The sequence below is a fragment of the Lynx rufus genome, unplaced genomic scaffold, assembly GCF_022079265.1.
Source record: "Lynx rufus isolate CCGP_SWC_20201006 ecotype Redwood Valley unplaced genomic scaffold, mLynRuf1.p SCAF_8, whole genome shotgun sequence".
In the NCBI taxonomy this organism is placed as follows: Eukaryota; Metazoa; Chordata; class Mammalia; order Carnivora; family Felidae; genus Lynx; species Lynx rufus.
Window position 1 is genome coordinate 86,837,992 of NW_025814896.1, and position 24,576 is coordinate 86,862,567.

The 24,576-nt window shown below is 42.0% G+C and overlaps 1 protein-coding gene and 1 pseudogene across 3 annotated transcripts in view; both read right to left on the minus strand.

The window, feature by feature from the left end:
- Positions 1-8,300: 8,300 nt before the first annotated feature.
- Positions 8,301-10,047, minus strand: LOC124503925 (60S ribosomal protein L15-like; annotated as a pseudogene).
- Positions 10,048-18,989: 8,942 nt separating this feature from the next.
- AAK1 (AP2 associated kinase 1) overlaps positions 18,990-24,576 on the minus strand; it is a 165,304-nt gene continuing 159,717 nt past the window's right edge. For all 3 annotated transcript variants that reach the window (XM_047069632.1, XM_047069630.1, XM_047069631.1), the window contains one exon: positions 18,990-22,685. In XM_047069632.1, coding sequence (XP_046925588.1) covers positions 21,556-22,685 — 1,130 coding nt within the window. In that variant the 3' untranslated portion in view covers positions 18,990-21,555. The remainder of the gene's footprint in view (positions 22,686-24,576) is intronic.

The following is a 24,576-nucleotide window of genomic DNA, read 5'->3' on the forward strand; positions in this document are numbered from 1 at the left end:
ACCTCAGTGCAGTCCAAGGCTTGCCCCCTTTCTCTCTTTTAGATCCTGACTGAAGTGTGACTTTTCCACTCAGGAACAGGCCCTGGGTAGGGGCCAGTCTTTCTTCCCTATCTTTAATTTCCTTCCCAAAAAGAAAACTCCTGCCTTGCTCCAAATCTGCCTCCAGCCACCACTCTCTCTTTTCTTCCCTTCAGAGCCAAATGGCATAAAAAAGTTGTCTACACTTTTAATCTCTAGTTTTTCACCTCTCACTCAAACCACTGAAACCAGTTTCTGTGTCCCAATATTCCCCCACTCCCACCCTGGCTGCTCTACTCAAGACTGCTCACAACATCCATGTTGCTATACCTGAATAATCCTTCTCAGTTATTACCTTTCTTGACCCCTGGAACATCGAATGCTGAAGATTTCTCCCGCCTTTTAATAATCTCTTTCCTTGGCAACACAACTGCCAATTTTTCTTACAACTTTAATGGTTACTCCTCTGTCTCCCCCTGCAAGGTTTCATCTGCCAGCCTCTTAAATGTTGGTGCTTTTTGGGACCTCCTTCCAGGCACTTTTCTTTCCCCATTCTTTTGTGATTGAAAAACTTCAGGAAGTTTATACCAGTTAGCATTTCTTTTTTTTTTTTTAATGTTTTTTTAAATTAATTTATTTTTTAATTTACACCAAGTTAGTTAGCATATAGTGCAACAATGATTTCAGGAGTAGATTCCTTGATGCCCCTTACTCATGTAGCCCATCCCTGCTCCCACAACCCCTCCGGTAACCCTCTGTTTGTTCTCCATATTTAAGAGTGTTTTATGTTTTGTCCCCCTCCCTGTTTTTATATTCTTTTGCTTCCCTTCCCTTATGTTTATCTGTTTTGTATCTTAAATTCCTCATATGAGTGAAGTCATATGATATTTGTCTTTCTCTGACTAATTTCACTTAGCATAATACCCTCTAGTCAGTTAGCATTTCAATCAGCCATCAGAATATGTGTTTCTTGCCCTTACAAAAACTGGATTAAAAAAAAAACAAACCTTTGCCGAATATTGGTTATTTACATTAATGATGTAGTGAAAAATAAAAGTTTAGAAACTGCATACAGTATGATCCCATTTATGTAAAATTATTTGTGTACATATTTGCATAGAGGTGCCAGTTTCCTCTCTTTTTCCCTTTCCCTGGCTGTTTTCAGTTCCTTAATATGTCAAATTATTTCCCACCTCAGTGCCTTTGCACAAATTGCTCCCTCTGTGGGGAATGCCTCCCTCCTCCCAACTCTCTCTATCTTTTCTTTTCCTTTTCCCCTCCTTTTTTTTTTTTTTTGAATACCTTGTATTAATTCCCCCTGGTCTGAATATAAGGTAGGGATATTTTCCTTAAATATCCTACCTTAGGTGGCCTTTCCTGATGCTTCTTTTTGTCCCCATTGAAATAGTCTCCTCTGTTATTCTCTCTCAACACACAGTCTCCTTTTCCTTCATAGCGCATTATCACAATTTAAAATCATGAATTTGGGTATTGATTTTTCTAATGATACTTTTCCCTGCTACACCCTCAACTTTAAGAATGGCATGTCTGTCTCTTTACTCGTGTACCCTAGCTCCTAGTATAAAACCTGGCACATAGTAGGTGGTCAAAAAAAGAACTAATTGAGTGAATGTATGTCGTCACCTGAACCCTTTGTCAAATCCAGTACACACATTCAATCCATGTGATGACTGTGCAGACAGCAGAAAGAGAGGGCCTGGCCTCATTCACCCCTTACCTGGTACTGTGCCAAAGCAGGGTGTAGCATCTAGGGAGAGGATTGTAACCACTGGCACATGAAACTGGGGACAGCAGCCAGGTGGACAACTCAGGAACAGATGTGAAACAGCCTTCATTTTTTCCCCCAAATATCCTAGAGGGAGGGTGACTCTTTTAGGAAAAAGTAAAACTACTACTTGAGATATCTGTATCTATTTATGCTACCCTTTTTCTCTCCCACCATCTCTACACCACACATGCACACACACACACACACACACACACACACACACACATACACATACACACATTCATTCACCATGATAATCAATAAACAACTGATATTTTCCCTAATACCATTTCAATAAGATGTCAATTCTGTTTTAATTATTCCCTGAGAAGATTCCCAGACCATGTGACATGGGCCAAAAAGTCATTTATTTACTCATTCGCCATTTATTCAATAACTATTTTTTAAGGACGAAACTTTCCATTTCGATGACATGAATGGAGCTAAGGAGTATAATGCTAAGTGAGATAAGACAGTCAGAGAAAGACAAATACCATATGATTTCATTCATATGTGGAATTTAAGAAACAAAAACAAAGAGAAGAAAAAGAGACAAATGAGACAGACTGTTAATTATAGAGAACAAACTGATGGTTACCACAGATAGGAGGGAAGGATGACTTAAATAAGTGATGGGGATTAAGGAGTACATTGTCATGATGAGCACAGGGTTATGTATGGAGTGTTGAATCATTATATTGTATACCTGAAACTAATATAACACTATGTTAACTGGACTTAAAATGAAAACTTTTGAAAATGATTAAAAAATAACTTTTTAAAATGTTTATTTTTTGAGAGAGACAGAACATGAGTGGGGGAAGGGCAGAGAGAGAGAGAGAGACAGACAGACAGAATCTGAAACAGGCTCTAGGTTCTGAGCTGTCAGCACAGAGACTGACACGGGGCCCAAACTCAAGGACCTGATCGTGACCTGAGCTGAAGCTGGACGCTTAACCACTGAACCACCCAGGTGACCCCAAAATAACTATTTTTTAAATAATTAATTTATTTTTAAAATTCAAGTACATTTTTTTAAAAAAAATTTTTTTTTTTCAACGTTTATTTATTTTTGGGACAGAGAGAGACAGAGCATGAACGGGGGAGGGGCAGAGAGAGAGGGAGACACAGAATCGGAAACAGGCTCCAGGCTCTGAGCAGTCAGCACAGAGCCCGACGCGGGGCTCGAACTCACGGACCGCGAGATCGTGACCTGGCTGAAGTCGGACGCTTAACCGACTGCGCCACCCAGGCACCCCAAAATTCAAGTACATTTAACATATATTAGTTTCAGTGTACAATGTAGTGATTCAACAGTTTTATACATCAGTCAGTGTTCGTTATGATAGACATACTCTTCATCCCCTTCACCTATTTCACCCATCCCCTCACCCACCTGTCCTCTGGCAACCAACAGTTTGTTCTCCATATTTAAGAGCCTATTTTTTGTTTTTCTCTTTTTCCCTTGTTCATTTGTTTTCTTTCAATAACTATTGAATGCTTTCTCAATTATGGTCCCAGGCTCTATGCTTTATACTAGGGATTGAGGCAGACGATGCTAGATGCCTTCCAATAATCACCTTCCCCTTCTTCTTTACTAGCCAACACTGACTTTACTCAGGTGGCAATGTGTCCAATCTAATAATGATAATGATGATAACAATAATAATAATAATTCTAACCTCTCTTGCAACTAGGGCTTGTCATGTGGCCCAGTTCCATCCAATGAGACAAGTGTGGAAGACTGTCAGAAATGTCTGAAGAGGTCTTGCTTTCCTGCTGTAGGTGCTGGCCCTTCCTCCTGCTTGCACGGGGTGGGAATACTGGAGTCAAGGCAGCCACGCTTCAGCCATGACATCCCTGAGGAAGTGAACCAACAACTACCAGCAACCACCATCTTCCAGACTTCTTGTCGCATGAGAAAAAATTGGCCACAGTTTTGTCGATGCCACTGGAGTCAGGTTTCCTGTTACTTACAAATGATCAAAATCCTTGGTTCGAGGCTACAAAGATGAGCAAAACAATTCCTGGTCTCAGGGAACTCCTAGAGGGGAGATGCTGTAAATCAATGAAGGCAGCCCTGGGGAACAAGGGCTACCCAAGGGCTATGTCGAGGGTCCACTGGTGGCAGGTAAGAGAAGTGAATGACGATTTCTGGGTGAGACGATGGCAGGAGGAAGGCTTCACATAAGAGGAACTCGTTGTGTTGGGTGTTTAAAGAGAAATAAGACTAAGGTGCTCCTGCCATGGACGGCAGTGCCAGTGCAGACCTGGACCACCAGCACTGAGTCCAGGTTCTGCTGCTCACACTGGTCTCACTAGACTGTGAACCGCACACAGGCGCTCCAAGTTTATCTTCTTCTTGATTCTGTTCCCAGTGCCTGGCATTTAAGAGAGGCTCAAAATATACTTGCTGAATTGAAACCTCTCTGAAGTCCCATAGTCACCTTCTACCATATTTTATTCCATTAGTCTGCTAATTATTTAAAGTCATTTACTCCCCCTAGAAAGTATACCACACAAGGGTGCCTACCTTGGTAACTGAGATATCTCATCTGCCTAGAACAACGCTTGGCGCACAGTACGTACTCAACAAATACCTGTTGAGTGAATGAGCCCTAACTTTACTGATCTGCAAAATGTGGATAACAATATCTATCAAAAATGGTCAAGTGGATTAGAGAAAAATGCATGTCGAGTGTCTTGCACCGAGCTTGTCATATGGGTAGGTCTAACAACGCTATTGTCTTCTCCTATAAAACTTTGAGACCCACTCCTGACACGTCTATAAGCAACAACACCTGAGGTCAGCAGCCTAGTCTGTTCTTCCTAGAACAGGTTTGAGCATTTCTGGGGGCCAATGTGGCAAGTTCCAGCAGATAAATGTTTACCTGAGGCATTGGAAAGCCTGCCAGGAAAGAATTTGTCCTGGGAAAGAATTCCTCTCTGGGAAAAAGTCAGTATTCAAAAGTTTGATTCATGGGGCACCTGGGTGGCTCAGTTCATTAAGCATTCGACTCTTAATTTTGGCTCAGGTCATGGTCTCATGCTTCATGGGATCAAGCCCTGCATTCTTTCTCTCCCTCTCTCTCTCTCTCTCTGCCCATCCCCACTAGTGCTCTCTCTCTCTCTCTGTCTCTTTCTCTCTTAAAATAAATAAATAAACAAACATTTTTTTTTTAAAGTGTGATTCAAGATCAGTGAACCTTGCTGTGCAGACGGTCTTTGGTCTAACACCCATGGACGCTGCCTGAGGCCCAGGAAGGGGGCTTGAAACCAAGGTGACACACAAAATAAGAGAGCTGCTTTGTTAAAACATCCAAGACTGTGTCTAAGACTGTGTGAGCCTTGAGCCCTGGGTCATGCGGCTTTATTAGCAGGCTGCAGCAACCCGTCTGGACAGGAGTAGTGGGAGGATTCTACATGGTGGGTGCCTTGGCCTTCTGGGGCTGATTTGGCAGCAAGTTGCAGAGCAGTTGAAGTAAATATGTAAATGATAGCAGAACAGAATCTGTTCCAAGCACATGTGATCCCAGGAATAGCTGGAAAGAGATGTAGGTCATTAGAGTTTCTACAGAGATGGTAGGGACAGAGAAATATTGTAATGTGGCCCTAAAGTTTCAAGAAATGTTGAAGAGGTAACAACAGAGATGATGCCATCTCCCCCTCCTCTTCCTCACACCCCTCCTCCTCCTCCTTCTTTTTGGAGATAATACCTTCTAATTATCACTCTAATTACATATAGCTCTCTCTACTCTCTGGTTTGTTGCTTAAGAGAAAAAAAATCTGTTCCTTTTTCTTAAAAATTCTAGAATACACATGTTATTTTTTTATCTTGAGAGAGTGGGGAAGGAGCAAAGAGAGAAAGAGAGAATCACAAGCAGGCTTCTCTCACAAACTGTGAGATCGTGACCTGAACCACTGGTATAAACATTTTAAAAACAAAAGTCGTACTACTTTCGAATTTCCCCATATCACTATACAAGCCTTGGAATTCCTCTGCTGTTTTATGCTCAAAGGCTTATACCAACAGCCACCAAAACCTGGGCTTCCTTTATCATACTGCACCTGTCTGCTTTCATCTCCAAAGCCAGGAAAGTGTCCTTAGATTTGAGATCTGTGAGGAAGAGAAGACATGTGGGTCATTTGGGTTTGTTGCTGTGTATATGTAGCCATAGGAGCTTGGCTTCTGGCCATGCAGGGTGTGCCCTGTATAATAACCCTAGGGGCCACGGTAACATAGGCCTCAATGTGAATCACACCCCCTGAAGTTGTGCACCATAATACCCTGTGTCACAGGATATGGGCTGGGACTTTTCCTGTTGTTTTAGAGTTTTGGCTAAAGCCTCAAAGTCAAGGACATTGGATAATAAGGGCTCCAACATTTTAAAGTGATTAGAGACAACCCTGTGGGCTTCCTAAAAGATGCAGAAAAATGGTGACCACCCCCCCCCCCCCCGCAACTCATCCTGGCAGGCCAACTGAAAATCATTTTATTTATTTATTTATTTATTTATTTATTTATTTATTTATAACATATTTTTTGTAATGTTTTATTTATTTTTGAGAGAGAGTGGGGCGGGGAGGGGGAGAGAGAAAGGAGACACAGAATCTGAAGCAGGCTTCAGGCTGTGAGTGGTCAGCACAGAGCCCAATGTGGAGCTCAAACTCACAAACCATGAGATCATGACCTGAGCCGAAGTCGGATGCTTAACTGACTGAGCCACCCAGATGCCCCTGAAAATCATATTTTAAGGCCCCAGGGTGCCCACAAGGAGTGTGGTATCTCATCTACTGGCCGCAGGCTTCCTGAACTATAGGAACTCTGGGTCTGCCTCTCCAGTTACTTGGGTAAAACATGGTGAGGGAGTCTTTGGAGTATCCCCAGGAGTTTAGGGGGTGAAGCCTAAAGATAGGCTATCGGGAGCCTCCCACAATGGCACAGCCAAGAGGGAAGGAATAGGGGACCAGCTTGCACTCCTGACATTTGGAGGGACAAGGATGCAGGACTTTCCATGGAACAAGGAGATGCTGCAGAAGTGAGCCAGGTTGGGGCGCCTGGGTGGCGCAGTCGGTTAAGTGTCCGACTTCAGCCAGGTCACGATCTCGCGGTCCGTGAGTTCGAGCCCCGCGTCGGGCTCTGGGCTGATGGCTCAGAGCCTGGAGCCTGTTTCCGATTCTGTGTCTCCCTCTCTCTCTGCCCCTCCCCCGTTCATGCTCTGTCTCTCTCTGTCCCAAAAATAAATAAACGTTGAAAAAAAAAAAAAAAAAAAAAAAAAAAGAAGTGAGCCAGGTTGAACTCCTGCTCACGAGGGTCCCCAGGAGGGCAAGGGGCTCCAGCTTGCTGCGTGGGTTATACCACCAGTGGCAGAAGGTGAGGGGAGTGGGTTGCAAGAGTGAGTGAAAGCAGGGCTCAGCAAACTCATCTGTAAAGGGCCAGAGAGGATATATTTTAGTCTTCCTAACCATATAGTGTCTACCACAACCACCCAACCCTGCCATTATAGAGCAAAAGCAGGCATGAGCAATACATAAATATATGGGTATAACTGTGTCCCAATACAACTTTATTTACGGACACTGCCATTTTCGTTTCATCTAATTTCATGTCATGAAATATTACTGATTTTTTTCCAGACATCAAAAAATGGAAAAACCATGCTTCTCTGCTGCTCAGATTTGCCCCGTAGGCCATTGTCTGCCAACGCCCTGAGCTAGAGGGTGTGTCACCCTGGACAGGAACAGGGCAGAGAGCCACGGGCAGCCCCAGCCAAGGAAAAGGATGATGCACCTTGATCCCAAAGCCCCTCCTCCTGCCCCAGCCATAGGAGGCAGGTGTAGAAAGAGGAGGCTGGCTTCTGAGTCCAACCTAGGGAAAGGAGGGAAGCTCTCTGGTAGACGGAAAATGGAAGGTGTAAAGACTTAGCTAGATTTCTTACCACTGGAGAGGACTGTGGGAAATACGATCATGTTTAAAGCTGAAGGAGACCAGAAAGTGACGGGACCTGCAGGCATTTCATCAAGGAGGTGGGAAGATCACAAGGACCATAGTTAAGCCCTTTCCTGAACTCTTACCTTATCTTACTGAACTGAGTCTATTCAAAACAATGGTTGCAGATATTTTAACAATTCCCTTTACTAGCTACTCCGAACTTAACCCCTTGTGTCGTCGTTCTTAGCAGATTTAAATAAATTTACAAATTTTTATTTTTGAGAGAGAGAAACAGAGAGTAAGCAGGGGAGGGGCAGAGACAGAGGGAGACAGAATCCGAAGCAGGCTCCAGGCTCTGAGCTGTCAGCAGAGCCTGACCCGGGGCTTCAACCCATGAACTATGAGGATCATGACCTGAGCTGAAGTCAGACACTTAACTAACTGAGCCACCCAGGTTCCCCACCCAATTTATTATTTTTTAAGTAAACTTTTTATTCTTTTTTTTTTTTTTTACTGTCCTAAATTGTTTATTAGGTAAGAATTTTACAAACATTACTTACATTAACGGTAATGGTGGACCTGGAGAGTACTGTGTCTTCTCTATGCCACATGGTGAGAACCATCAAGAATGTGGTGGAACTTGGGGCCCTTTCCAAGGCCACATTCTTTTTTTTTTTTTTTTTTAACATTTATTCATTTTTTTTTTTATTTTATTTTTTAACGTTTATTTATTTTTGAGACAGAGAGAGACAGAGCATGAACAGGGGAGGGGCAGAGAGAGAGGGAGACACAGAATCGGAAACAGGCTCCAGGCTCTGAGCTGTCAGCACAGAGCCCGACGCGGGGCTCGAACTCACGGACCGTGAGATCATGACCTGAGCCGAAGTCAGACGCTTAACCGACCGAGCCACCCAGGCGCCCCTAACATTTATTCATTTTTGAGAAACAGAGAGAGATATAATGTGAGCAGGGGAGGGGCAGAGAGAGAGGGAGACACAGAATCCGAAGGAGGCTCCAGGCTCCGAGCTGTCAGCACAGAGCCCGACACAGGGCTCGGACCCACGAACTGCAAGATCACGACCTGAGCCGAAGTCAGACGCTCAACCAACTGAGCCACTCAGGCGCCCCTCCAAGGGCACATTCTTATGGCCAGGACATGGCAGCCCTCACAGCTCCCTGTGCTTGTGGACTGGTTTGGTGATTCACTGGGCGTCAGGATTTTTTCTGATAGCTTTATGGAATGGATCGATGAGAATGACCTCAAAGAATCTGTACGTGGAATCTTCACCAACCTGGGACAAATTCAAGACTCTCAGAGCCCCACAGTGGCATCTAGCTCACTCCTCTGTGACAGACTGAAGGCTTCAGGCAAACTTCAGCTGGTCAACACCATGATGGACAGGCTTGCCATGGGTGGCGCCCTGAGGAACTGGGCATCTGCGGCCACTGCGTCGCACACGAATATGATATGTGACATAACCTTGCTTGGCCTTGTACCCCAGTCTGTGAGCTTTATTGAGCCGGGCTGGGTGGGGGGCCCTGTCAGCACAGAGAGCTGGCATTACTGCCAGCAGCACACTCTGAGAAGAAAACGCATCGCGTGGGACTGCTTCTTCCTCCATAGCTCCTGGATGTCATAGTAAGCGCCCTCTTGGCTTGCCTTTGAGCTGATTGCTGCCAGCAGAGAGAAAGCGGTAAACTTTTTATCCCAAAGTCCTATTAGATTTACAGAAAAGTTGCAAAGACAGTACAAATTGTTTCTATCTGTCCCTTAATCGGCTTCCCCTGTTGATAGCGTCTTACGTTACAATTATACATTTGCCAAAAGTAAGGAACCAGTATTACTAATTATTATAACTAAGGAACCAACATTAACAAAACTCCTCCATGGTTTATTTGGATTTCACTACTTTTTCTTTAATTCTTTTTCTGTTCCAGGATCCTATCCAGATATATTACATTTTCTCGTCATAGCTCCTAACATCTTCTGGCCTGTGACAGTTTGTCAGACTTCCCTTGTTTTGGTGACTTGGTGACTTTTACCAGCTTTGAAGAGTGCTGGTCAAATATTTTGTAGAATGTCCCTCAGTGGGAATTTGTATGATATTATTCTCTTGGTTAGACTGGGGTTATGGGTTTTGGAGAGGAAGACCACAGAGGTCAAATACCCTTCTCATCACATCATGTCACAGTTGTCACAACAGTGTCACAACATACCGCTGTTGATGTTAACTTTGATCCTCTGGCTGAGGTGGTGTTTGTCGGGTTTTTCCACTGCAAAGTTACTCTTTCCATCTTCCCTTTCCATACACTACTTTTTGGAAGTATAGACAACATTCAAAGTGTGTGGAATTAAGCTCTACTTTGGAGGCAGGAGAGTCTACACAAATTAGTTGAAATTCTTCTATGTGCGATATGTCTTTTCTTCCCCCATTTATTTTTTCAATGACTTTTATATCAGTATGGGCTGATATCAGGTTGGTGCCTGTGTCTCTGTGACTTTTTTTTTTTAAGCACTTCTTTACTTTCTGGCAATACAAAGTGCTCCGAGTTCACCTTGTATATTTCCTGCCCCCAGCCCTAGAATCAGCCATTCTCTGTGGAGTCTTGGTTCCTTTCATTTAGAAACCAAGATCTGGGTGTAGTGCTGAGTGTGCTTGTCCATTTACTTTTCAGTCTCTTATTCCTTCATCTTCATCTGTTCCTTCTCTACAGGTGGTTTCTCCTTGGCTGATAAGGAACAACCATATTCGAGCACTTCCCCCATTAATCCTTCTTCATCCATGTCCCCCACTGGCAACCTCCCTAGCTCTCTTTTCATTTCCATTCAAGCTCATAGCATGGTCACATCTTATATGAATTTGAAAGGGCTACATAAAAAGAGTAATAAAGTGTCACCTCATATGCAAAATATGAAATAAATGCAAATATTAAAAATTGTCAGATAAAGCACAGCTTCAGAGCTGGTAGGCTCAAGGGAATTGTGCCATTACCACATGGTGGTGCCACCGAAGCTGGTGAGTCAAACAGAAATCAGTAATACTGAATGAGCACTTAAAATGGGCCGCTCTTCTAAGTACAACTCGTAACAATCTGTGATGTGGGCATTTAATGTTATCCCTGGTTTACGGATGAAGAAACAGACTCAGAAGTTCAGTGATTTGTTCAAGTTTACACAGCTAGGAAGTGATGGACGAGGAATGTAACCCTAAGCAGTTTAAACTTGTGTTCACCTCCACTCCTCAACACAAGGTATCCGTTGCCCTTTGTCAGTAAGAACGGTGCTGTTGTTAACTTGTCTTAGAACTTTGGGAGTAGCTTTAGTGACTAGATTAGTTTCCTACTGCTGCTATAACAAATTATCACAACTGGAATGGCTTAAAACAGCAAATTTATTCTCTTATAGTCTGGAGGTCAGATACAGTCTGATACAGGTACAGGTACATCCTGAAGCCCATTTTCACTGGACTAAAGTCAAGTTGTTAGCAAGGCTGGTTCCATCTAGAGGCTCTGAGGGGAGAATCTGTTTCCTTGTGTTTTTCACCTCTGGTGGCTACCTGAATTCTTTGGCTTCCTACATCTTCAAAGTATCACTCCAGACTTTGTTTCTGTCACCACGTTGCCGTCTTCTCTTTTCCTGCATCTTTTTTTTTTAATGCCTCTTACCCATTGAGCCCATCCCCCCTCCCACAACCCCTCAGGCAACCTTCTGTTTTTTTCTCCGTATTTAAGAGCTTCTTATGTTTTGTCCCCCTCCCTATATTTATGTTATTTTGCTTCCCTTTCCTTATGTTCATCAGTTTTGTATCTTAAATTCCTCATATGAGTGAAGTCATATGATATTTGTCTTTCTCAGACTAATTTCACTTAGTATAGTACCTTCTAGTTCCATCCATGTAGTTGCAAATGGCAATCTTTTGATTGCCGAGTAATACTCCATTGTATATATATACATTTTCTTTATCCATTCATCCGTCGATGGACATTTGGGCTCTTTCTATACCTTGGCTATTGTCAATAGCGCTGCTATAAACATTGGGGTGCATGTGCCCCTTCGAAACAGCACACCTGTATCCCTCGGATAATTACCTAGTAGTGCAATTGCTAGGTCATAGGGTAGTTCTATTTTTAATTTTTTGAGGAACCTCCATACTGTTTTCCAGAGTGGCTGCATCAGTCTGCATTCCCATTTCCTGCATCTCTCTTGAAGCTGTGATTACGTTGGGCTCACCTGACTAATTTAGAACAGCCTTCCCATTTTAAGACCCTTAATTTAATCATCACATGTGCTAAATCCCTTTGGCTATATAAGGTATCCTTCACCGGTTCTGGGCGTTATGACATGGATGTAGGAGGCATTATTCAGCCTACCATAGTGAATACAGTGTTTTGTTTTTAATGTTTATTTACTTTGTGAGTGCACGTGCATGCTTACACAGGGTAGGGACAGAGAGAAGAGAAAGAATCCCAAGCAGGCTCTGTGCCATCAGCACAGAGCCCAACACATGGCTCAATCCTGTGAACCATGAGAGCATGACCTGAGCCAAAATTAAGAGTTGGACGCTCAACCAACTGAGCTACCCAGGTGCCCCCATTTTTTTTAAAAAAAATTCACTGATATTATAGTGTAATTTTCCTTTTCTATCCTACAAACATTTATTCCGTGATGTTATTAGTATGAGAACTGGAGGGAAAAAACATCCAAATCAATGATATTGGAATGCAAGTTAGATATAATAAGATATGGAGAAGGCTATTAATTTAAGAAGGATAAATCTTTTAAGAAAAAAAAAAACATATAATGTAAAAAAAAAATTGGGGACCAGGTTGCTCTCCTGGGGAAAAGAACAGTGCAGCTGTGGTGCCCTTAAATTGTGGGTTATTATTTATACAAGGTCCTTGTATAAAATAGAACCACCTTGTTCTTTAAAATATATCCTTCCTTCTTTACACCCCACTCAGTCCTCAATGCACTGCAGTCTGCCCTGACTATTTTACTGAAATTGCTCTTGCTTGAGTTCACCTCTGGCCTCCAAATGACAAATCCAATTAACATTTTTCTATCTCTTTTGATCTCTCTGTGGCATTTAAAAACTACTGACCGCTTCTCAGTCTGGAAAAGGTTTCCTCTCTTAGCTTTGGTATCCCCCTTCTGTTCATCTACGTTTGTGACTCAGTTTCCTTCATGGCTTTGTTTCTCCACCCGTCCTTGAAGTGTTGTCATTCCCAAAGGGAATGTAAATGTTCCTCTCATTCTACATTCTCCTCATCCAAGACTCACTGATAGACTCACTGATGACTTTCCTCTACCAGCAGTCAAGACTTGTCTCCTGATTCACACTACTAATGGCCATCTGGACAACTTTACTTCAACAGCCCATGTGCAGGCACAAGAAAGACATATTGAACTACTGTGGCTGTTTCACCTTGTGTTTTTGAACACATATTTTAACTGGGCTAGCATTGATGAATTTTCATCAAGAAATTCTTCTAAGAAATCCTACTAACTCTATTAGGCTAATTTAATTTTTGATCAATTTCCTAGGCAATGTATTTCCAGGGATCCAGTCTTTTCTTTCTTTTTATTTTTAATGTTTATTTATTTTTGAGAAAGAGAGACAGAGCATGAGCAGGGGAGGGGCACAGAGAGAGGAAGACAATGAATCTGAAGCAGGCTCCAGGCTCTGAGCACAGAGCCCGACACAGGGCTTGAAACCACAAACCACAAGATCATGCATGACCTGAGCCAAAGTTAGATGCTTAACCGACTGAGCCACTCAGAAGCCCCGGGATCCAGTCTTTTCTGTATACATTTTATAATGGAGACTTATTAGTCAATTTTTGGTTCATTTCAAATTTTACCAATGTACCTTCTGCTACTAAGTTCTCTTGTGGCTACTAAACCTACTAAATTCAAATTTCCTGAGTCAAAATTTTGATTCAAATTTTGTCAAAATTTCAGTCTTCCATCAATTTTCACTGATGCGTGGTTTTAACTGGTTTGAATTTTACTTGAACTGAATATTTCTACTAGTAATAGTCATTAGAAACTGAACAAAGTCTGACAGTTTATATTTAATTTTTGGATACTCCATTAGAAAACTGTGATCAATTCCCTTCCAATAACCTAGGGTTCTCTAAAGAGTGAAAACAGAGTCTGTCCTTGGGTTAAAGGTCCTGCTCAGAAACAGGATGAGGCTGGGGAGATCAGGTAGAAATACTAATTTCACCATATGTGACTTCACCATATTCTCTCAGTGCTAGAGAACTGAGTTGCCTTGGAAGAGTATACTTGGATTCTTTTGGGCCCTCCAGACTTAACTTGCATAAAAGGTTGAGGAATTATTTGTCTTCTTCCATGTAAGCTGAGATGCTAACTGAGGCCCTCTAGACCTTACTACCCTAATATAAGGATAGATAAACTCAAGGAAAAATTCTTATGATGGAAGGAAAAAGATCTCTGTCTCCAAATCCAGAGAGATGGGTCTAAATTATCTGCTCGCGGCTTTTCTCTGGGCCTCACTCTGGTTTTTCCCACTTGGTTTTCGATTAGGGGGTAATACTTCCCTGGCTGGTCTCTTATTAACCAGTCTCAAAGCTAGCAAAAGTAAGCCACAAAAGGGTGAATGCAAACGATAGCGTCCTGTGGGAGCCAGAGTGTCTAACTCTGGCTCTCCCTACAAGGAAGGCAGAGCTAAGTCACTGCAGGTGAGTTGGTCCACATGTGCAGAAGGCTCTGATTCCTGCATCTATCTTAGTGGGAATAATGCATCTATGTGAAATGGCTTCCCCCAGAGCAGTCCAAGTCACAGACAGGAAGATTGTACTCTTGGTTAATGATAACTTGAAATAGAAAAAGCAAAGGAACTTCACACTGTAGAACTAGGCAGGGCATATATTTAAAGACAGGTGAATCAGATGTTAAATGAATCTTCAGAAAAAGTAGGCACCTTTGGTTTTACTTGTATATATTATACCATAACTCTCTGGATCCCTGGATCTTCTTTGAACCATTATCAGTTTGAACTCAGAACTGAACTCAGCCCTTTGCCAATTCTCCCTGAATGATGGATGTCAAACTTGTTAAAGCTCAAATGTTACTATTATTTTCTCAAATTTGGAGAGGAAACAGGCAGGTAGTTTCTCTCCCACAGTATAGATTTAGAAATTCTTAGGAATAACTCATTTCCCCCCAAGACTTCTCTTTGTGTGTGTGTGTGTGTGTACTTTTTAATGTTATTTTAATTCCAGTATAATTAATGTACAGTGTTCTATTAGTTGCAGGTGTACAGTATAGCAATTTTACAATTCTCTACATTACTCAGTGTTCATCATGGTAAGTGTACTCTTTATCCTCTTCACCTATTTCACTCAGCCCCCCACCAACCTCCCTCTGGTAATCACCAGTTACTTTTCCGTAGTTAAGACTCTGGCTTTTTTGTTTGTTGTTTCCGAGACTTCTTTCTTTGTTATGTTAACGCTGGTCTCAAGGGATTTTTGTGTGTGTTTTTAAAGACTGAATATTGATGCCGGTCATATTCAAATAACATATTTTAGGAGCTCACAATAAAGTTTACAATAGCAGGGAGCTCTGTGGTTTTTCTAGCTCAATCCATATGGCCCCATTGTCTTGTATTATTTCATTTACGTCTCCATGGAACATCTAGAATGGAAAGAAGTTGTCAGGAAATAACAATGTTGGCATTGGAAACCTAGCAAACAACCAACCAAAAGTTGTCCTTTGAAACTTAAAAACATAAAACAAGGCTTGCTACTATAAAAGGTGCTTATGGAGCCCTTCAATCCTAGGAAGATCTGGCTTAAGAAATAATACAAAATATAAATCATTTATTTTTATTAGGTCCATTTTAATAAAGTGTATAAGAGTTTACAACTCAAAAAATTATTCATAAAAACTATCAGATACATAAGATAGATCACACGAAGAGTGCAATAACATAAATCCAATAGTCTGCAAATAAGAGGTATTGCAAAAACTGTTAAGATTGACTTTATAAATGTCTTTTTCCCTTCCTTTCCCATGTTCACAGCCCTTGAGATTGCATGCACATATTGTCTTCTGAGGTCTGAGAACTTCAGTATTCCTTATAGCTGGGTCGACTTCCTCATTCAGTCAACTCAGAATGTTTTGTCAGCAGAGAGGTTCGCCTCTTCTCCATGGAATGAGCATGGTCCTTGGCCTTTATTTGGTTTCTGTCCCCTAACAAATGGCATCAAACACTTTCTCTTTCAAAGGAACATCTTGCAGGCCTTGTGCTGTCTGGTCACTGTTGCCAGTCCAACACCACACATGAGCCAAGGGTTCAGGTCAAACCCTACTGAGTTTCATCTTTGTGGATGAGACGAGCATGCTTACTGTGGAAACAGGCTGAGGCAATGGCTGATTTTCCCACCTTTATCTACAACAACTCCAGTTCTAACTCAAGAGTTGTTGGCCAATGGGACTAAATTTACTCAAGCCAGCTACCTACTGTCACCACTTGGTATTCTTTGGATGCCTTCATAAGGAGGTCTTCACACCATGGCAAAAAGCATGAGCACACACACACACACACACACACACACAGACATTGACACAGACACACACACCCTTCTCCATTCACAATCCTCAAATAGGAGTCTTTGGTAGACTCAGAGAATACAACTGGATTTGCCATTTCAGAGTGAAAAGGCTACATTGTTTTCTCTCACTCCCAAAGTCTCACTTTAACTGACATGGTTAAAAAGCATTTCTGCAATTCCTTGCCAAAAGGAATCAGACAGATCCCTTTAACACATATATGCAGTTCTATTACAACGCAATGCAGATAATATTGACTTGATTTCAAGAACAGAACGCTGTTACTATAAACTCAAAACAGTGCCACCCATACTGAGACTGCTGGGAAATAGCTCAGACTACATTTCTTACAGAATTATAAATTACGGGAATCCTGGACTAAGCCACCCGTGTGCTGGTTAGCATTTAGCCATTTTTTACAAGCTATTCCAGAGTCCCTTCACACCTAAACTTGCCCCTGCATTCTGGAGCGCATTGGGCTTGTGTTAGATCATGGTGGAGAGATGCCTTTGGGTTGTCTCCAGAGTAAGGCTGGACTTCTGCCAGCCTTCCTTCATCTGTTCTTCTAGTCCATAAGAAATGGGGAAGGTGAGCCATTTCATTCTTATTTGGAATTATTCCAGTGTGGTGAGATTATCATAGGTTAGGCTGAAACTTAAGAAACTGTTTACAGTAACAAAGGCACATAAAAATTAACATGATCATTCGGTCCCACCTCTCTTTCATCCACTTATTGGTATGGTCATAATAGGGTAATGTTAAGTGAGGAAATGAAGGGGTGGGAACAGGTACAAGGAAGGTGAGCCAAGAAGATTTGCAGGAATAAAGAAGCAGGAAAGAGCTGTGTCTGGCTGTGTCTTAGTGATAGGATCTTGGATACCACACGTAGGAGGCCTGTTTCCTAATAAAGGTCAAGGTACAAAGGAGGCAGTAGAACAGGAAGGTGGCACCTGGGGAATCAAGACACCGCCAGTGTGGATTTTCACATCTAAGCTGAGGCAGCTAGTTGTTTGCAGCAACCTAGAAAAATTTTTTTTGTAGGAAAAGAACACAAAAACAATTCCCAACCAGATACTACTTTTATTTTCAAGCATCTTGAAACCCTTAAGTGAACTTCACAAGTTTGCAAATATTCTGATGGTTTAAAAAAACAAAACAAAAAACCCAAAAACCACAAGTAGTAGTTCACAAAGGGACCGAAAAATGAAGAATTTAAATGACATGATTCCATTTAAACTCTTCATGTTTACTCCATCAGGCAGGATGGGAGGACTGGAACCCAGGAGTGACTGCAGGCATTTACAAAGCACTGCCACCTCCTCAAAAACTGCAGTCTTTCCAGCGGCTCTCCTATGTTTCTTTTATCAAAATAATCCGGGTTCTAAATTTCTCAGCTAAAACTGCACCTGTGTGACCAGCAGCCATTCCACAGTTGACTGGCATGTGTTTTCCAATTTCAGTTCCAAAGACACAGCAGAGAATGACATCTTCCTTTATGAAAGGCACCCAATGACTCCATTCTCATGCTGGAGAATGAGTTGGCTCTCACCCTTCTCCCGTTTCCTGTAAAATTTCCTATTTGATAAAATGCATACAAACTATATGATCTATGTTCTGATGACGTTTCCTTATGGTATCAAATACAGCATGGTTCAATTTCTATTGTCAGATCACTCTGGCGATTATATTTATTTTAAATAAAACTGAGATCTGTGACTTTATGAGTCAGTGAAATATCCACCAAATAGCTGAAAACACTTATGTACATGTACTCTAAAACTTACTAAATCAACAACGGGCAAATAAGATGCCGATATTTTTCTTGAAAGTTTAGAAAGAAACGCTGGTCACCAGATTAAACTCAGACCTAATGTGGCCACGTGAACATGTACACACCAGTCCACACATAGGAAGTTTTCAACTCATTAATAATGAGTGAGCCCAAAATGAAATTGAGTTTAAGATCCAGGTTCCCTTAGGCTCTGCCCAGCATCTGCTTCCACATCAAATTTTGTTCATTCCACTTCCCAATCTAACAAGGACTGGGAGCCTAAAGGGTCATATGTAGCTCAAGAAACAGCTATGTTAAATATTTTCCACCACACATAGTAAAACTTCATTAATTTAATAGTGACTGTTAGTCAATTAACATAGATTCTTTAAAAGTTCATCAGTGCATGTTGTGGTTCAATGCTTTACATCTAAATATATTCTGGCTCATCGCGCTCCACTGAAATGAAAGATCACAAGTTCCCGCATTCCCTAACAAATGTGTAAAAGCAAATAACACATAAAAGTAGAAAGTACAGTATTTTGTTGACTATATATCTTCTTTTTCTCTTTAATGTTAACCTGTTGCAGTATAGTTTTTGGAAACATGCATTTGGTACTAACTCAAAGCACCCTGAGCACTCCTAATTCCCTTAATGCTAAATTTTCTAGAATTCCAGATTCAGAATGGCCTCTGGCAAGAATATTTTATCTTTATTTTTTTTTAAATGTTTATTTATTTATTTTGAGAGAGAGAGAGAGAGAGAGAATGAGCAGGGGAGGGGCATAGAGGGGAGAGAGAATTCCAAGCAGGCTCTGCACTGTTAGCATGGAGCCCGATGCAGGGCTCAATCCCACGAACCTTGAGGTCATGACCTGAGCAGAAATCAAGAGTCGGACACTTAACCGACTGAGCCACCCAGGTGCCCCAGCAAGAATGTTTAACTTTTAAATGATGCATTTACCCTATATGATCCAAAGATCAGTGCAGAATTTACTAGTTATTAGCTAATAATTAATGTAATTTAGTCAAACAATTTTCATGCATCACTCAATAAAAACACAAAAGTAATTTGCATGTTTTTACATTCATTTCCTATTCAAAGAATGTATTTAGAGTCTCCACCCACAATAGGTCTCCAGTGAGAATAAAAAACATTGCAAGCCCATGCTTGACAAATGATTCAACTACGTGATAAAATCACCATGATTTTATCGATTTTACCTCGAGAGCTAACATGGCTACTTGATTAGGAAGAAGTGATCAAATAACCAAAGGAAAGACATTTTGCAGGACTATTACGGAGGCAATCCTGAATATCTGGAAGAGTGAGTGAGAGCGACCTTCTCCTTTAAGAGTTTCTGACATGGGGTGAGTACCTCCCTGAATATTCCTATCCTCTTAGCTCCTGCTTTTGAGGCCTTTAATTGATAATGGCCAAGGGAAGAGTCTGGGGTGCAAAGTTCCATATGCATTAGCTCAAACTACTTATTCAACTGAAAAAATGATTTTGCATCAATTGTTACACAGAAAAATCAGAAATAATCACTGGGAGAAAAGCAAACTTTTAGAGGGAACATTTCGCATTCCCCAAAGTGAAAAAGACTGGTGTGGCTGAAAACTCGGTGGAAAACCACTGCTGATAGCCCTGATCCAGTGCCAATGATCAAAGTTTATCTTTTAACATGGACATTTGAAATAGGTGGAGACTACACTAGAAAAAGTCTTGAAAAGTTGCCATTCATATCCTACCACCAAGACCCCTGAGCTTTAAATTTAAACAGTGTGATACCTAATCAACTGCAGTATGAGTCTAGCATTCTGGCTTGAATCTTGGATGAATTTCCAACTCTTTTACATCATTAATTTGGTTTGGTAAGTAACCCTCCCAACTTCTCCAGCTAACAGAGACATCACTAACATCTATTATTACAAGTAACAGGAAGCTTTTGGGTTGAAACATGGCCCAGCAGCTCTTTCCATTAAATTGAACTTCCTCAGCAGAAATCTTCCCATAGAGACACGAATTTCACCTTAAGGCACTATAATAAAGGGTATGAAAACAGCCGGGAATGAGTCAGATCTTTCCAGAAATAGAAGACATTTCAAAACCACAACTCAGTCACCTACCTGGCCTACTTCAACATCTACAGAGGACAGAGAATTGAAAGGTTTTCATGGCTAGCTGATTCAGCTCTTTTCTCTTCTTCCAAACTGACTTACATGTCTCGGATTTCTACTTCCTCAAGAGGCAGTGGAGAAAGAAAGCAAGGAATTGGAAAAAACAAATAAGGAAGCAAATCTAGTTTGTAGCCTAGTCTCATGATGAATTCCATAGTGACAGCATGGAGTGCTCACAAGTTTTAAAGTAGTTAATAAAATATTACTAACACCATATACCCAATGGTTAGAGCTGTAGCAAGGTGCTCTTTTCTATCGTTCTGGGGGGCGGGGAGAATTATAAAGATAATTAATTTTTCAAGACCATGTACAGGGAATTTGTTAATAGCAAATAGCACATTTTGGAGAAAGAAAAATCTATTCTAAAGCCTCAGTTGCAGCAGGATTTTCCTACACATTCCAATGAATTCAATTTTGCCACAAGAAAAGAACTAAACAAAAACAGGGCTCAGATCAATTAGGTCAGGAGACAAATGCCAGTAAATGAGTGATTGTGGAGGTAGGTATAGTATGACAGGATTTACCTAAAGGAAAAATGTTCCCTGTGCACACACACATGGCACACACATACCTGTGCACTCCTGGTGATTTAAAAAGCGTGGGCATGGGAAGGCTCAACACTGTTAGACATGAGCACAGATATCTCATCTGTTTGCATTTCTATGTAGGAAAGGATCTGACACACGTTACACACCCACACTCATATGCGTGAGAGGCCAGCCTGGCTCGCACAGACTCAGAAACAGATCCAGAGAATCCTTGTAGAGTTGCTGGTTTTACAGGAATGATTAGTATCTGCAGGATCACACTTCCTTTTGATTTGCAGGATTTTTATCTTGCATTTCCTTCCAGAAATATGCCCTTTGCAAGAGCATTCAGTCAAGTCCTGAAGGGACTAATCTTGTGTCCTCCAATGGACATGACTCAGAACGGAAACTGCAGGAATAAACCTTGCAGTAACATGGCCCCTTTTGGTTTGGGGTGAAGTATTTCTGGATTCAAGCAGTTTTGGGGCAAACAAAGAAAGCAGAGTTCTGGGTGGAGGTGGAGATGGAAATGCCTGGAAGTCCAGAAATCAATATAAACAAAAGAAATGAGCATAACTTAAAGGGGTTTCAGTTAAGTATCACTGCAACGGAGTTTGTTGAGCACACAAGTTCTGCTGATACGTGGAACTGAAAGATAATAATTGGTGTATTTCTTGAGATAGGCTCAGCTGGGAGTGACGTGGTAGGTACTGAGGGTGGGGTAAAGACAGACACCTAAGGCTCAGGTTATCGCTCCTAAGGTTTCTGCTTGCCTGATTTTGAAGGAAAGGGTGCTAAAGCAAAAGGATCTGCAGGTGGCAGCTCCATAGTCCTGGAGGAAAGGGATGTGATGGAAACAGAGCCAGCTATCGACTGTTTGTTGGTCTGTGAAACAATTTTGTAGGCAGCAATGGGCTGGGCTTCTGGATTTGGCTCATCTTCTGGGCTATAGTGACGGGAATATTTGGATAAAGACTGGGGGCGGAATGGTTTGCCAGCCATGGGGCCTGAGACAGCTTCTTTCTGGGGCTGAGGTCCTTTGTTTCTGTCGTTAGGATGACCCCCAGGTTCCAGGGAGGATCCCCTGGGAGAGATGCTGTCTAGATGGTCTGCTGCTTGTACAGAATGGGAGGGGTGGTTAGACTGTTGGACAAAAGCAGCCATGGAATACTGAGCTCGGACGGGGGCATACGCTGCCCTCTCTAGGCCTGGGAGCAAAGGAACATCGTCAGTCTGGTTGAGGAGACTGGCCTGCACGGGCAACTCCTGGGAGGTGCTCTGGGCAACTGCTAATTCCTCCATGCTCTTCTTCTTGGTAAAAGGAGCTCTCAAGAACACGTCCGCCTCCTCTGGCTGGGAAGGAGCCACACTGCCCTTGGAGAGAAATGGAGCTTTGGAGAAAATATCCATGTCATCAGTTGGAACCCTTGAGCTCCTGAAGGGAGCTGTGGCAAAAACATCTGGCTCCCCGAGACCATCAGTGGTCGGTTGTGTGAGGGCTTGGAACTGGTTCTTTCTTCCACCTTGGCCTGCTTTTGCTTGTTCAGTAGAGACTTCTGGCTGAGTGAATGGAATGGCTCCTCCCAGTTTCCCTTGTGGAGGCTTGCAGCTCTCATCCTCTTCTTCAGACTCCATGAGGAGAGGTCGGGACCCACTGCAGTCTAGCATGTCCCCCTCGAGATCAGTCCCTTCCTCTTCGCTGCTGTGGAATGAACTGTTGCTTGAAGGGCCATCTCGGGCCAAGTAGTCAGATTCTAAATTGTTCTGAGTTTTCATGCCAGGTACTCTGGAGGGATCTGGATACAAGGGAAGGCCTTTAACACCCGCTGAGTCTTTAAAGTGCTCTACAGTTATTACAGGACAGGGATTGGGCTCTCTCTGGAGACCTAGAAAAGCACAAAATGCAGAATTAATGCACAGATCAGTCCAACTCTCCTTGGAACATTTAACGGTCAACCCGCGGCAGAAACATTGTGGGACCAAATAATAAAGGTTGAAAATGGAAAAGGAAAAACAGAAAAATAAAAGTCAGGCAAGGAAACTGCACACAAACTGGAACACAAGCAATCACTGTATCACATTTTGGAACATGATCGGCACAATGTACAGGAAAGGAGATGAAGATGTTAGGCACACAGACATTCAGCATAACTATGAGCTGCTCCTACTCGCGGGGCCAGACACGGACACCTGCTCTACCTGGCACTGGCTCACGATGGAATGAAAACAAACCCAGTCACTCATGTCCACATACACCATGGCAGTTCTGCATTATGTAGAAGTACTGTCTGGGGACAAATGCAATTCAGTATCTGACATGTGGTCATCTGCTCCATGCTGCCTGTATCTGAGGACAGATTCTTCCCAAACCACCCCCCTCCCCGCCCCCACCACCACCCTGGAAAAGCAGCAGAACACGGCTGCTTGATAAATACAAGATTTACATCATAAGCACTACTCAAAGAGCACAAGAGTGCCCCAAATACCAATACTGAAGGCACTTTCTAAGGGGAGGAGACATAGTCAAAATCATATTAAATAAATCACCTTCAGCTGGAATTGCTCTGGAATTTTGTTTTCAGTCTTCTAAGTTACCAAAGATCTCCTCTGCTTAAATGAATCTATGATAAAGTCCTTTAGGCAGAAGGAGTAAAATACAAGGATAATTACAGAAATATTTGCAAACTCTAATCTACCAGTCTACTTCTATTTAGATAGAGGTGCCTTAGGGTGCTCTGGCTTTTAAAATCAAATAGACAATTATCAGAATGCAAGACAGCTTACCTTCCAAGAAATATTAGCAGGTTAGAAGTATGTCATTGGGCACATGTTAGCAAGAGGGCAGGAAAAAGGCATATGTAACTAAGCAAGAAGAATCCAGAGAAAGGGTGGTTGGGGGTAAAGATATCATTTCATCATGGGTTTCCCAACCCACCAGGCATTTGGTACAATGGTTTGGATTCTGTAGACGACTTGGAACCTCTGTACAGAGGTAATTCCATCATCCCCTCCCCACATTACCCTCTCCCCTTCCAGGCAAATCATTAGCTAGTAGAAACTTCTGCTAACAATTATCCCCTGCTAAGGTTTCTGCTTGAATTAAGCACACAGAACACAGCAGAAGCGGCATCAAAATCAGTTTATTGGGAAACCAGTCACTTAGAGGCATTACATTGTATGCAAAGAGATGTAGAGAGAGATCGGAACATTTTAGAAGATACGGTACAAAAATACTCGTTTCTCGGAATTCTATTAACTTTTTAGCAGTGCTTCTTTTTAAACAGCTCTGAACTTAAATATCGTTTTCAGAAAGAAAAAAAAAAGGTGGGTGCCCTCATTTTCTAAGAGTTCAAATGCATTCAGTGAAATTCCTGATTAGAATCTTTAAGTAAAATTCTGTACTGGTGCCAAATGGCTTTCTGAGTAGTGTTTGAAGAATATGATTTTGAAGAGGATAAGTTTTTTCTTTGAGCAACAGCTTTAGTATGTGTACCTACACAGTGACTTGAAAGCATTAGTCAGCTGACAGGAAGTAAACGGAACACCTTCTTTCTTGCATGGTCAAGCTAATAATGGCATCATAGCCATCAATAATGAAAACTGAACAGTTTGACAGGAGTTGGTGTTTTGGGGAAATTTAAATTGAATTCCGTCAGATCAGTTTGTGTGTAGAGAATGCCAAAAAGTAGCTACCTATAGAACCAGGGGCACTTCGGATGCCTGCGGTCTTAGATTACATTTCAAGAACTATCAGGTACCAAGTAGAGATGCCCACAT